This window comes from Lynx rufus, unplaced genomic scaffold, assembly GCF_022079265.1.
Source record: "Lynx rufus isolate CCGP_SWC_20201006 ecotype Redwood Valley unplaced genomic scaffold, mLynRuf1.p SCAF_7, whole genome shotgun sequence".
Classification (NCBI taxonomy): Eukaryota; Metazoa; Chordata; class Mammalia; order Carnivora; family Felidae; genus Lynx; species Lynx rufus.
The window spans coordinates 129,875,828-129,888,652 of record NW_025814889.1 but is presented as its reverse complement, the minus strand read 5'-3'; the positions used below and the strand labels follow the sequence as shown (position 1 = coordinate 129,888,652).

Genomic DNA, 12,825 nt, shown 5'->3' with positions numbered 1-12,825 from the left:
AGCCTGGTTAACAAACGGGAGCCTGATGATGGGCGTTGAGGAGGGCACCTGTTGGGAGGAGCCCTGGGTGTTGTATGGAAACCAATGTGACAATAAATTTCATATTAAAAAAAAAAAAGAAATGGGAACCTGATGACATCATTTTTACCCTCTGGATCCAGACACACCTGACCCCTAAGCTTTTTAAGTACATGAGTCAATAAACTCCCCTTTTTTGGGTAGGCCAGTTTGCATTGGTTTCGGCCACTTGAAACAGAAAGTGATGACTAACGTGTCTAATTTAAAAGACTACATATGGGGCGCCTGAGTGGCTTGGTCGGTTAAGCATCCGACTTCAGCTCAGGTCATGATCTCACGGTTTGTGAGTTTGAGCCCCGCGTCGGGCTCTGTGTTGACAGCTCAGAGCCCGGAGCCTGTTTCAGATTCTGTGTCTCCCTCTCTCTCTGCTCCTCCCCTGTTCATGCTCTGTCTCTCTCTGTCTCAAAAATAAATAAACGTTAAAAAAAATTAAAAAAAAATAAAATAAAAGACTAGATATAATCGAGAATATTGTGCAACACACGAAAAAAGTCTATAAAAACTAAGTGAAAACAGCAAAATGGAAAGTGCTAGATCTGTAGGCAAATGAAGGAATTGAGAATGAGAGCAAGACCACTCAGTGGGCTGCAGAAAAAAAAAATCTATTACGTAAAGGCAGCCTGGAGGAAGCCCCGCCCCCCGCCCGCACGCAGTCTAATGACCGCTACACTTTAACACCCAAAGCAAGTAACCACGGGAAGGAAATTCCACACCCGGCTGCCAACAGTGGTCACCCTTGGTTGATGCATTGTTTCCAACGCCTGGTTTTTACTTTCCTGAACTTTAAAAAAAGTTGTACCTCATGTCCATGCACTGCTTTCAAAATAGCAGCTAAAACATAAAAAAGAAGAAAAGAAGAAGAGACAGGTGAATGGGGAAGCCTGGAGAGGTCCTAAGTTGTGCAGAGCACTTGGGGAGAAAGGGAGGGCTCCTGATGGAATCTGGTCCGGCAGGTTCCGGTGACATCCCTGTGTGTGCAAACCCAGGGTTTTACTGCAGGGCAGGGGGAGGAAGAGAGCAGAGCAAGGCAGCCGGTGAGCGCAAGGTGAGCCCAAGGTGACCTTCACCTGAGGGACCTTCCTTGTCTTATGGTCCCCGCTTAGCAGAGAGCCTGTGTGCACATGAGCGAACGGGGTGCTGACAAAGCAGTGGGAATGAGGTGGCTCCCCAGGGAAGAGTGGGGGACAATGAAGAAGCCGGGTGGCAAAGGAGAGGCAGGACAGATGGCCCTGGCCACCCTCACCAGCCGACAGCGCCCTCGGGACCCAGGTGGACCTCCCGGTTGCTCAGTTTCCGGGCATCCCTTCTGCCAACCAGCCCGCCTCCGCCCTGCCCCTTTTAATTCTGCTCAGAGGCCCGGCGGCTCAGCCTGCCCTCGTCCTCTTGTGTCCCCTGGGGTCCTGCTTCCCCACGCCTGGCTGGGGGCTGGGGCAGAGACCCCGTGGCTCCTCCCGAAGATGAGCTCCTGGGTCTTTCCTCTTGGAAGAGTTTCTGTAAAGAAAGGAAAACAGCAGTCACAGGAAAGCTACAGAGGGCTCCGGCTCAGCCTGGCGGGCAGCTCCGGGGGCTTCTGCGGTCAGGCTTCCTGGCTGTGTATCCTGACTCTGTCACCACCCAGCCGAGAACTTGGCGAGCCTCAGAAGCTCCCCGTCTTAGCCAGCTGGGGCTGTCCTAGCAGAACACCACAGGCCGGCGCCTTGGATAACAGGAATGTATTTTCTCCTTGTTCTGGAGGCTCCGGCCCATTGGGTTCCTGGTGAGATGTCCCTCCGGGCTTGCTGATGGCTCCCACAGCCTTTCCTCTGTGCGGGCGCAGGCAGAGAGAGAGAGCCCTCTTGTGTTCCTTCCTCCGCTTAGGACACAGTCGTATAGAATCACCCCTTCCTGAGACCTGAATCAGCCCCAATCACTTCCCAAAGGCCCTCTTTGGGACCTCTACCGAGTCGCATTGGGATCAATCATGAATGTTCAGGGGACACATGCCAGTCCACAACACTCCGTGTGGCTCAGTGCCCTCTTCTGTTCAACCGGAAAGACCCTCTTAGAGCACTGAGAAAGAAATAGAAGGCATGACCAGGGCTGTCCAGGACAGGCGCCATTATCATCAAGATGCCCCCGACGTCATTTGGACCTTCGGGGCCACCGTCTGCCCCACGTCCTCAGGAACATCCAAGCAAACTACACACACGCATACACACACACACACACGCGCGCGCGCGCACCCCGGCTCCTTCAACACCTTTCCCATAAGCCTTGGTGCCCATAAGTCCCAGTTCAAGCTTCCCACCTCCCTCCCCCAGCTCCACCCAAGAGGGAGATGTCAGCCTCACCCTCCGCTTCAGGCTCTCATAGAGCTGGGTGAGTTCTGTCAGCATCCTTTCCAGCTCCCAGGTCTGGGCCCTCAGCTCTTCCGCAGACTTCGTCCTTGCTCCTTCCTTCAGTTGCTTCCAGTCCTTCAGGAGGGCGGTCAAGTCCTGGCCGAGGGATAAGCCCGCCATCGCACTCCCCAGCAAGCGAATGTTTGTCGTCATCAGCAGCGTCGTGCCTTTAAAGGCCCTTTGCACCTGCCTGCTCCTTCGGGCCGAGACTCGGCCGGTGGTCAGGAGACGCTTAGCAGCAGTGGCCAGACGTGGGTGGGCTCTAGCTATCTGAAGGGCGCGGATGTCCTTCTTAATATCCTTGATGGCACTTCCATAATCATAAGCCATCTTTCCAACAGCCATGAGGTAAGATGCCTTCTGCCCCCCGGGCTCCCCGACCTCGTGGCCACGGGTGGGCACTAGGCTGCTGGCCTGAGCTCGGGCTTCTTGATTTCGAAAGTGTCCCAAAATGTTGGTCAAGATGCTGGTGACCCCAGCTGCTGTCCCCAGACCTTTACCAGCAGCGGAGAACATCAGACTTCCTCCTGCTGTTGCTGGAGCAAGGACTAGAGCCAGGATGCTCATGGCTCCTGAGACCACCGCCATGGAGTTGGCCGCCATGTTGGTTTTGGTGAGTGTTCTGTGGGTTGTGTCGATGTGGTCTGCAAGGGCGTGGAGCTTTCTGATGCCGGCTTCTAGCTCCTCCTTCACGATGGGGAACTCTTCCAAAAATGTTATCTCTTCAGCTGACAGACCCTCCTCTCCTTGCTGCACACCTTCACACGGAAGAATGTCATCCTGGTCCCTGTGGATGAGTGAAATAAAGATTTGGCTTCAGTCTCCCAGGTGGCAAAGTCACACTCTTAGGCCCATTGCTGTTTCTGGATGCTCTCGCCACTCCTGACTCTGAGTCCTTCCTGCCTCTCCCTGACACCTCTGTTACCTCTGACCCAACTGTGGAGAGTCCCAGAACGCTGTTGGGAGCTGCTCCTTCCGTAAAGAGAAGAAACACGTAAGAGGGGCTTCTGGAGGGACAAATGTCCTGAGGGACATTTTCAGCCTTGTTCAGAGACACTGTCACCCAGGAGAGGGCAGTGGGGGAATGGTAAGATCTGAGTCAAGATGAGCAACGTGGGACTAACGGAGGGACCGGTGTGGGAAACGCAGGAGAAAGAGGAGACCAGGTTGAGGGTCCCATATATGCAGAGGCAAGTCAGAGGAAAGAGGCGCCATATTGTACAACACAGCCTACACGTCCGTGTCCTTGAGTTTGGCTGCTGTGGTGACCTTTGCTTCCACCGGGAGTTGTACACCAAGAGGACTGAGGTGAGTTATCACCAACGTTCTGGAGGTTCTCCTCGGCACGTGGCCAGTTTCACTTGGCCACTCAAAAGGACGGGATTGGTCCTTCGTGGAAGACGTCAGGGACAAAGGGACCCAGGCTTCTCCTCCCCAGTATCTCACGGTACAAAGTTTCACCCCAGCGGAGTCTGACCTTACGGGAGAGTGGTATCGGGCAAGAGCAAACGGACTCCAAGAGCCATCGCTCCACCAGGGAGGGTGTAGGAGGCCTGGCGACGACACAGGTTCCCTGGCCCAGAGGAGGCAATCAGACCTGGAAGGGACCCCAGCCAGGACCCAAGCTGCCTCCTTTACTTTTCAGCAGAGGCAACAGAAGCCCAGAGAGGGAAGGGGGACTTGCCCTGAGGAGCACATGAGGTGGGGGCGGAGCTCCGAGAACCTTCTATCCTGCCGGTTGTTTCTTTCTCCTCTGTCAGCTGATGTCAGGAACTCCTCACTGAAATATATATGCTTATACTGTTGAATCTCTCTCTCTTCACACACACACACACACACACACACACACAATTTCTTAATGGGAAAGGTTAAAAACCAAATAGACTTCCAAGGAAACCCCTTAGCGCTAATAAACTAGAAAATTTAGGCCCAATGATCAGTTAACCAGCAGCCATAAATCAGGTCACGGAGCAGAAGGTTGCGGGGCGGGGGGTGCTGGCCGTGGAAAAGGGGAGGGATGCAGGCAAGGAGGCGGGCCCTGCCGAGGAACCTTAAGCTTTACGGATCCCACAACGCAGCCCTGCCTGCTCGCTGTGTTTCCTCAAGTGAATAGAGACAAAGAGGAGAAAGGGCGAGCAGGGGCAGAGTTGACACCCCCCACTCTGTGCTCACTACAAAGTCACGAGACGGCGGTGCCCACTGACGGGTGTAGACTTGCGGTGCCACTGGAGGAGGCACCACGCAGTGTAGATGCCCTAACTCACTCAGCGGACATATGCTGATTTTCTACCTTGGGCTGCAAGCTGCTGGGGGCTTCCGCCGATGAACGGATAATCGGGCCCGAGTTCATCGATGCAGGGCCACGAAGGGGCTTTTTTGGTGATGTGTGAGCCTTCACGGGCCTGCCCTCTGCGAGGGGGGCAGTTTCTGCCCTTTGAGGCCTATCGCCCGGGGTCATGCACCTGACGGGATCTCGCTTCTTCTATCCAAAATCTTTAGCATAGTCCCTTTTTTCTCCTCGTCACGTATCAAGAGGATGCCCAGGACGTTTCGGCAGAAGCAGCCTTCCCCAGGGACAAAGCGCTCCCAGTTACCTCTGCAAACCAATGCCAGCCTCGAAGCCTTTCCCCGCCTGGTCATCCACCAGCTCCTGGGCCACCAAAGCTGTGCTCGTCCTGCCCATGGGAGAATGAGAGGTGTCCTCACCAGTCAGACAGCCTTCTGGTTGGGCACATGGAAAGCAAGGTTACTGCCGGTGCCCTGATCCTTGTGAAGTTCAAGGTTTGTGGAGGGATTTTAGACTACATAAAATCGAAATAATGAAAAACTCACAACAAACTATTGTTTGTACATTTTATATCGAGGGGCAGCTTATATACAGGAAGTAGACAAAATAAAGTCCTGGGCTCAGTGAACGTTCACTTATATACGCCCCCGAGGAATCACCACCCAGATCGAGATACAGGACAGCGGTTTCTGACTTCTATAACCATGGGTCAGTTTGCCTACTCTTGAATTTCACATGAATGGACTAATTTCTTTAGCTTCCTTCACTCAATGTGATGTGTATGAAATGCGCTCATGTGGTGGGTATCACTGATTTTAAAAATGATGTTTGTGGGGCACCTGGGTGGCTCAGTCGGCTAAGCGTCTGATTTCGACTCAGGTCGTGATCTCACGGTCTGTGAGTTCGAGCCCCGCGTCAGGCTCTGTACTGACAACTCAGATTCTGTGCCTCCCTCTCTCTCTCCCCTTCCTCTACTCACATGCTCTCTCTCTCTCTCTCTCAAAAATAAACATAAAAAAATGCTTTTAAAATGATTGCTATGGAGTATTTCATTGTATAAATACACTGCAATTTATTGATCTATTCTTCCACTGATTGGTATGTTTGGATTGTTTCCAGCCATTGGCTGTTGTGACCGAATTGATTATAATGATGAAAAGATCATTTCACAAGAGAACAATTTATAAGGCCCTTTTTACAAGTTAGATTCCAACGGACATATTGATATTATATTAGTATTATGAGAACTGTAAAAGGTCCTGCCTGAGCTTACAGCTGGGATCTAAAATCCATCCCAGAATCGACTTGCCAAGGTGTGAGCCCTTGGGGGCCACAGATGGGGGGAGGTGCTGTGTCTATGGGGAGAAAGGAGCACTTTGATTGCTTGCTTGCTTGATTGATTGATTGCATGAAGTTGCTATCCATTTGTGGAGCCAGGCGTCCTCAGAGCTATATCTACACTTGTTAAGTGGGTGAGCTTTTTCTCATAAGCCCCAGGACACTGTATGAGCCAGTAGTGCTCCTCATCTCACTTATATGTTAAAAATGATCACTCAGGCTGGAAAATAGACTCTAGACTTGCAAAAGAGGAAGCAAGGAGGCCAGTTAGAAGCTGTTGCAATAGTCAGAGTGAGAGGGGACAGCTGCAAGGGACCAGGTTGATAGAAGTGATGGCAAGGATTATATTTGTAAGAAGCCACAGGATTCATCAGGGGATGTGGGATGTGGGAGAACAGAGTCCCAGATGACTTCAGGGTGAGTCAGGTCTGGGGCCTGAGGACTGTTGCAGTGAACGTTTCAGACTCACTTTGGGGGTGGGTTAAGTCTGAGGTGCCCGTGAGACATCCAAGCGATGCTTGAGTAGGCAGTGGATATATGATTCCTGTTCCGGCTGGGGGATGAAATGTGGGAACCATCTGTGTAGAAAGCGCTCGAAACCATGAAATGGCATAAGAGCCTTAGGGAGAGAGTACCAGCAGAGGCCAGGGATGGTCCCAGGCCGAACCCCAGAGTACCCCATCAGTTAGACCCGGGAAGAAGACAAGAAAGCAGCAAGAAAAGGAGAAGCAGCAGCGGGTGAAGCACAAGGAGAACAAGGACTTTGGCATTTTGGGAGCCACGTCTTTGTGTATCCTTGTGCTTTTCAATGTTCTGGATCACTCTGCTTTTCGTCTTTCTCTTACAAAGACATCACTGGATTCTGTTTTCCCCTCTAAGGAAAATGGCTGGGATGGAGAAAAGCTTACCCTGGCAGATGTGAGGGGCCTCCATTGTGGTGAAGGTCCAAGCGGTGTCTCTGCTCTTCTCCATACTCAGAAGGGCAGGGCGTCCGGCTGGGAAGAGACATGGTTTTAACCTTCCAGAAGAGGAAACTCACCTATCGTTAGTATAGAGACAGTAGGGCAGAGTGGGTGGGAAGTCCCCCTCTGTCACTTACCAGTTCTGTGATTTCAAGAAAATTAACTCACGGCTCTGTTTCCTTTCCGTTATCTGTGAAATAGCTAGGACAACGCCAACCCCAATAAACAGTGAGGAGCAGTAATTTTTCGTGATTAAAATGATGTAATCACAAACAGGATAAAAACCCTCTCTCAAGACGAGAACACCCTTATATTGGCTTAGAAAGCAAAGCCCAGCTATATACACTGTTTACAAGAGATCTGTCTGAAACATAGCGAGCCAGAAAAAGTTAAAATGGACAGTCAGAGCAGGCCCAGGAGGTGGCTGTATCTATAAAGGGGCGGGGGGGGGGCACAAGGGATGCATGTCACAGACGTGTTCTGTATCTCAATTGTGGTGTTGACCACACAAATCCACACGTGTGAAAAAAATTGCATAGAACTAAATACGCACACAAACGAGTGGGGGTAAAGCTGGGGGGCTCTGATTAAGTTCGGCGGTTCGTATCAACCACCATATCAACCATCGCTGATTGCCCACGGGAATGCCAAGACGCTTTGAAAGACCTCTGGGAAATTCTCACAAAGCTCAACATACTCTGATCATACGATCCAGCAATCACGCTCCTGGATATTTACCCAGAGGAGTTGAAGACTTAGGTCCGCACAAAGACATGCACACGGATATTTATAGCAACTTCATTCATAATTGCCAAAGCTTGGAGACCACCAAGATGCCCTTCGGTAGTGAATAAACAAAGTGTGGTCCCGTCAGATAAAGGCGTATTATTCAGCACTAAAAGAAATGAGCTATCGAGCCATGAAAAGACATAGGGGAGCCTTAAATGCATGTTACTAAGCAGAAGGAGCCAGTCTGAAAAGGCTACATTCTGTGTGATTCCCACCATATGACTTGACATTCTGGAAAAAGGCGTAACTCTGGAGACTGTAAAAAGATCAGTGGTTGCCAGGGGCTGGGGAGAGGGAGAAACGAATGGGTGCAGCACAGAGGATTTTTAGGTCAGGGAGACTATTCTTTCAGATACTATAGCGGTAGACACGTGTCATTATCCATTTGCCCAAACCCGTAAAATGTACGCCAAGAGTGAACCCCGATGCCAACTATGGACTCTGGGTGATAACGATGTGTCAGCGTAGGCTCACCATCTGCAAGGAGTGGACCACTCTGGTCTGGGATGTTAATAGTGGGGGAGGCTCTGCATGTGTGGGGAGCCAGGGGGCACAAGGGGAATCTCTTTAGGCTCCCCTCCATTTTGCTGTGAATTTAAAACTGCTCTAAAAAAAAAAAAGTTGGGGCGCCTGGGTGGCGCAGTCGGTTAAGCGTCCGACTTCAGCCAGGTCACGATCTCGCGGTCCGTGAGTTCAAGCCCCGCGTCGGGCTCTGGGCTGGTGGCTCAGAGCCTGGAGCCTGTTTCCGATTCTGTGTCTCCCTCTCTCTCTGCCCCTCCCCCGTTCATGCTCTGTCTCTCTCTGTCCCAAAAATAAACGTTGAAAAAAAATTAAAAAAAAAAAAGTCTATTAAAAAAAAAGAAAAGAGCCGGGCATAGCATGCAGATACAAATAGGAAGCATCGGAGCATTATTTGTAACATAAAAAAATTAAAGGAAAGAAAGAAAAGGAAAAAGGAAAATCGAAAACCACCCCAAATGGATCAGCTGAGTAAACTAGGGTTTATCTACCGATGAAACGGTATGTAGTCATTAAACCAAATGAGGCAAATCCATGTGAACAGAGGGAAGGATCTCCAGCATACACTGGTAAATACAAAGGCAGGGTGTGGAACACTGTATACTACACTTGAACTTGTGTAGGAGAAAGACACGCGTGTTTGTAGAGACAAGAAGCCAGTAACATTGATTGGATTGGAGGTCAGGGATGAGAGAGGGAAGCTTGCTTTTTTTGTTGTTTTTAATGCTTATTTATGTTAGAGAGAGAGAGAGGGAGAGAGCCCACGATCAAGGGAGGGGCAGAGAGAGGAGACAGAGAATCAGAAGCAGGCCCCGCGCTGTCAGCACAGACTTGAGCCCAGGAACCGTGAGATCACGACCTGAGCTGAAGTCAGACGCTCAACCCACTGAGCCACCCAGGCCCCCCGGGAAGCTCGCTTTTCACGCTACGCCCTTTTATACTTTCCATAGCGATCATTTTTGCCATACACCTGCCTGTGATACCTTAATTTGTTTTTCAAGACTGTCCCCTGTAGCAGGTTGAAGAGCTGTGCCCCTCAAATTCATGTCTATCCGGAACCTCCGATATGACCTTATTTGACAGCTGTGTCTCTGCAGATGTAATCAGTTAAAGGATCTGGAGACGAATTCATCCTAGATGGGGGCGGGGTGGGGGGGAGCTAAATCCAATGACTGTCATCCTTCCGAGAAGAGGAGAGGACACAGAAGAGGTGGCGTGGTGACAGAAGCAGAGATGGGAGTCAAGCTGTCGCCAGGCAAGGATTGCCCGAGTCACCAGAGGCTGCAGGAGGTGAGCAAGGGGTTGATTCTTCCCCGGGAGCCTACGGGGGGGAGCTTGGCCTTGCTGACGCCTTGATTTCAGAGTCCAGCCTCCAGGGTTACAAGAGAATACATTTCCGTTGTTTCAGGCCACCCAGTCTGTGGCAGCCTTAGGAAAGGGACACGTCCTTTCATTTCTCCCGCTATATTTGGTACTTGGCCCCAGAGCTATGTCAGAAATGATATCTTCAAGATATGCCTTCTCTCTCATGGTCGTCTTTTTCTCCCTTCTTTTTTCTTTTTCTTTTTTTTAAAGTTTATTTATTTCTTTGAGAGAGAGAGCACGAGCAGGGGAAGGGCAGAGACAGAGGGAGAGAGGAAGAATCCCAAGCAGGTTCTGCGCTGTCAGCACGGAGCCTGATGCGGGGTTCGAACTCCCAAACCTCAAGATCATGACCCGAGGTGAAACCAAGAGTTAGAGGCTTAACCGGCTGAGCCGCCCAGGTGCCCCTCTCTTCCCTTCTTTCTGCTTCTGAAAGAACTTGGGGAAAAAAGTCCTCCCATACATAGTTTGAAGGCACAAAAATTCTTGTAATACTTTTTCCCCTAATTATTTAAATAAGTACAGATTTACTGTAGAAAATTTAGGGATAAAGAATAAAATTCTTCTGTATTCTCCACACACAGAAATGACCACTGTGGACATTTTATTTTATTTAAAAAACATTTTTTTTTACTGTTTATTCATCTTTGAGAGAGAGAGAGACAGACAGAGCATGAGCAGGGGAGGAGCAGAGAGAGAGGGAGACACAGAATCTGAAGCAGGTTCCAAGCCCTGAGCTGTCAGCTCAGAGCCCGATGCGGGGCTCAAACCCACAAACTGTGAGATCATGACCTGAGCCAAAGTCAGACGCTTAACTGACTGAGCCACCCAGGCGCCCCTGGACATTTTATTTTATAAGTAAAACAAGGGGCACTTGGGTGGCTCAGTCTGTTGAGTGTCCCACTCTTGATTTTGGCTCAGGTCATGATCCCAGGGTTGTGGGATCGAGCCCCGAGTTGGGCTCTGTGCTGAGCACCGACCCTGCTTAAGATTCTCTCTCTCTCTCAGGCCCTCTGCTCCTCTTCCCTGCTCACTCTCTCTCTCTCTCTCTCTCAAATAAAAAAGAAAATAAGCAAACCAAAATTTAGACTCATGATGTTCATACAGTTTTGTGTGAATTTTTGTCACTTAACATTGCATTACGGTGGCTCCCTGTATTAGTAAATAATTTCCAACAAGCTGTTTAAAGTCTGTGTGACATTCCATCAGACGGATGTGTCATTGTGCATCTGATAAGTCCCCTACTGTTGAATCTGTGGGTTGTCTTCAGTTTGAGCTTTGGTTTTGTTTTCATAAATAATTTTTTGCTTTATGAATAATTTTTGATCCTTACCTAAATGTTGGCCCACCCATTTGGTTATTTCTTTGGGATAGTCCTGGAGGTAGAGTTAATGCATCAAAGATAAAGACTCTCTCCTTGGGGCGCCTGGGTGGCTCAGTCCCTGAAGTGTCCAACTCTTGGATTTGACTCAGGTCATGGTCTCAGGGCTCCCGGCTTCAAGCTCCGAGTCAGGCATCGCCCTGACAGCTTGGGGCCTGCTTGAGATCCTCTCCCCCTCTCTCTCTCTTCCCCTCCCCGGCTTATGCTGTCTCTCTCAAGATAAAGAAATAAACTTTAAAAAAATAATTTAAAAAATAAATGGAACACATGTTTTCTCCTCTCTGACTTACAAAGCTAGATTCTGGAAGTTTGTCTCCAGGGCACCATGGCCTAGAACATGAAGCACGTTTTCGTGCTTACTTGTGCCAGATCTGCATTTCCCTACTTGATACACCTCTCAGTGATTCTGTGACATGGAGGCTAATATTATCCCGATTTTCCACATGAGGAAACTGAGGCACAGAGAGACCAATGCCATACATTTGGTGAATAGGAGAGGGCAGTGTGATCCCAGCCGGGCCTGCAGTATAAGCCTGGAGCCGTGGGTCTCAGTCAAGGGTGAGTTTTCTCCCCAGGGGTTGTTGGCAATGTCTGGAGACATTGTTTTAACTGTCACAACTCTGGGGGAGGCTGGCTGGAGGCCAGCGAGGTCGCTAAACAGCCTGCAATGCACAGGCCAGGCCCACAGTTAGGAATGACATAGTCCGAGATGTCACTGGGGCTGAGGTTGAGAAACTCCCGTCTGGGGCCCCACCCTCTGCCAGCGCCCTGTCGCCATTTTCCGTGAGTCCTATGGGATGAAGGGTGAAGGCGACACAGGGAGCTCTTTGGTCCCATCAGATCCCACCCCCTGCCCCTATGGACATCCCCTCGATGGGTGTGAGAGGGTGGTCACATTGAGAGAGGAAAGGATTGCCAAGAATGTTCTAGAATTTATTTCCATTTGCGAGCTTGTATCGCCGATGGTCTTTCTTCGCCTGCCTGGGGAACCTTTAGCTCCGTCCTGTTCTCCAGTGGCCCCTTCCCTGCAAACCAACTTCCCCCGACACCCAGGCTAAGGAAAAGGCAGCTCACTCTGAACACACAGCTTTGAGATACTCCCCTTAATCTTCATCACCATCTCCCCTCCCCCCTTCCCCGAGCCTCCCCTCCAATAAACCTACAATCCAGGGAATGAACGCTGCAGGTTCTCTTTGCAGATTGGAGACACATCCCTCAGCGTCTTTTTTTTCTCCAAGGATGACATCGAGGGAAACTCCTGTCGCCGGTGAGGCCCCCTAGGCTCTGGGGGCCGGGACCACTCGTCTAGGGCCGTGGGGTCCCCAGCCAGCGGAGGGGAGATGCAACTTGGTCAGTCCCGTCACCCTCTTAATCCCATTTTCGTTGAAACCTTCAAACAGCCCAGAAGGAGAGATTCCTACCCTGATTTACCACGAAAGACGTTGAACTTCAGATCTTTCCGGTGGTCAGGTATCTGGCGGGATGGGGATTTGGACCCTGGTGGCCCTGGCGGGAGCTCTTTTTCCTAAACCAAGTGCCTGCAGCCCATCGCTGGGGCACATTGCCCTTCAGGGCGGTGAGCAGTGCTGCTGTCTCACCGTGGGCTGGGGTGCCCAGGGAGAGGAGTTCCCCCCCTCCCCCGCTCCGTCCTCACCTCTGCGGGGCCTCTGGTCCGGCCGGGGGGCTACAGGGGGACAGCACGAAGTGCAGGGTCTCCAGCGGGTTCTGCTG

The 12,825-nt window shown here is 50.8% G+C and overlaps 1 protein-coding gene across 1 annotated transcript; it reads right to left on the bottom strand.

The window, feature by feature from the left end:
- Window positions 1-608: 608 nt before the first annotated feature.
- APOL6 (apolipoprotein L6) lies at window positions 609-11,931 on the bottom strand. The gene is made up of 5 exons (XM_047066408.1): window positions 11,910-11,931; window positions 9,293-9,353; window positions 5,051-5,131; window positions 2,409-3,243; window positions 609-614 (listed from the first exon to the last, which is right to left on the bottom strand). Exons 1-5 carry the CDS (start codon window positions 11,929-11,931, stop codon window positions 609-611), a joined length of 1,005 nt encoding a protein of 334 aa, XP_046922364.1.
- Between the last annotated feature and the right edge of the window lie 894 nt (window positions 11,932-12,825).

What these genes read in the sequence shown, in the direction of transcription:
- APOL6 (XM_047066408.1), bottom strand. Translation starts at nt 11,931, where the DNA reads ATGGGACCAAAGAGCTCCCTGT. An exon ending in GGGACCAAAGAGCTCCCTGT is followed by an intron (nt 9,354 to 11,909) that starts GTCGCCTTCACC and finishes TACAGGGGACAG; the next exon opens with TCTTGAAAAACAAATTAAGG. An exon ending in AAAAATGATCGCTATGGAAA is followed by an intron (nt 5,132 to 9,292) that starts GTATAAAAGGGC and finishes TCCCATGGGCAG; the next exon opens with GACGAGCACAGCTTTGGTGG.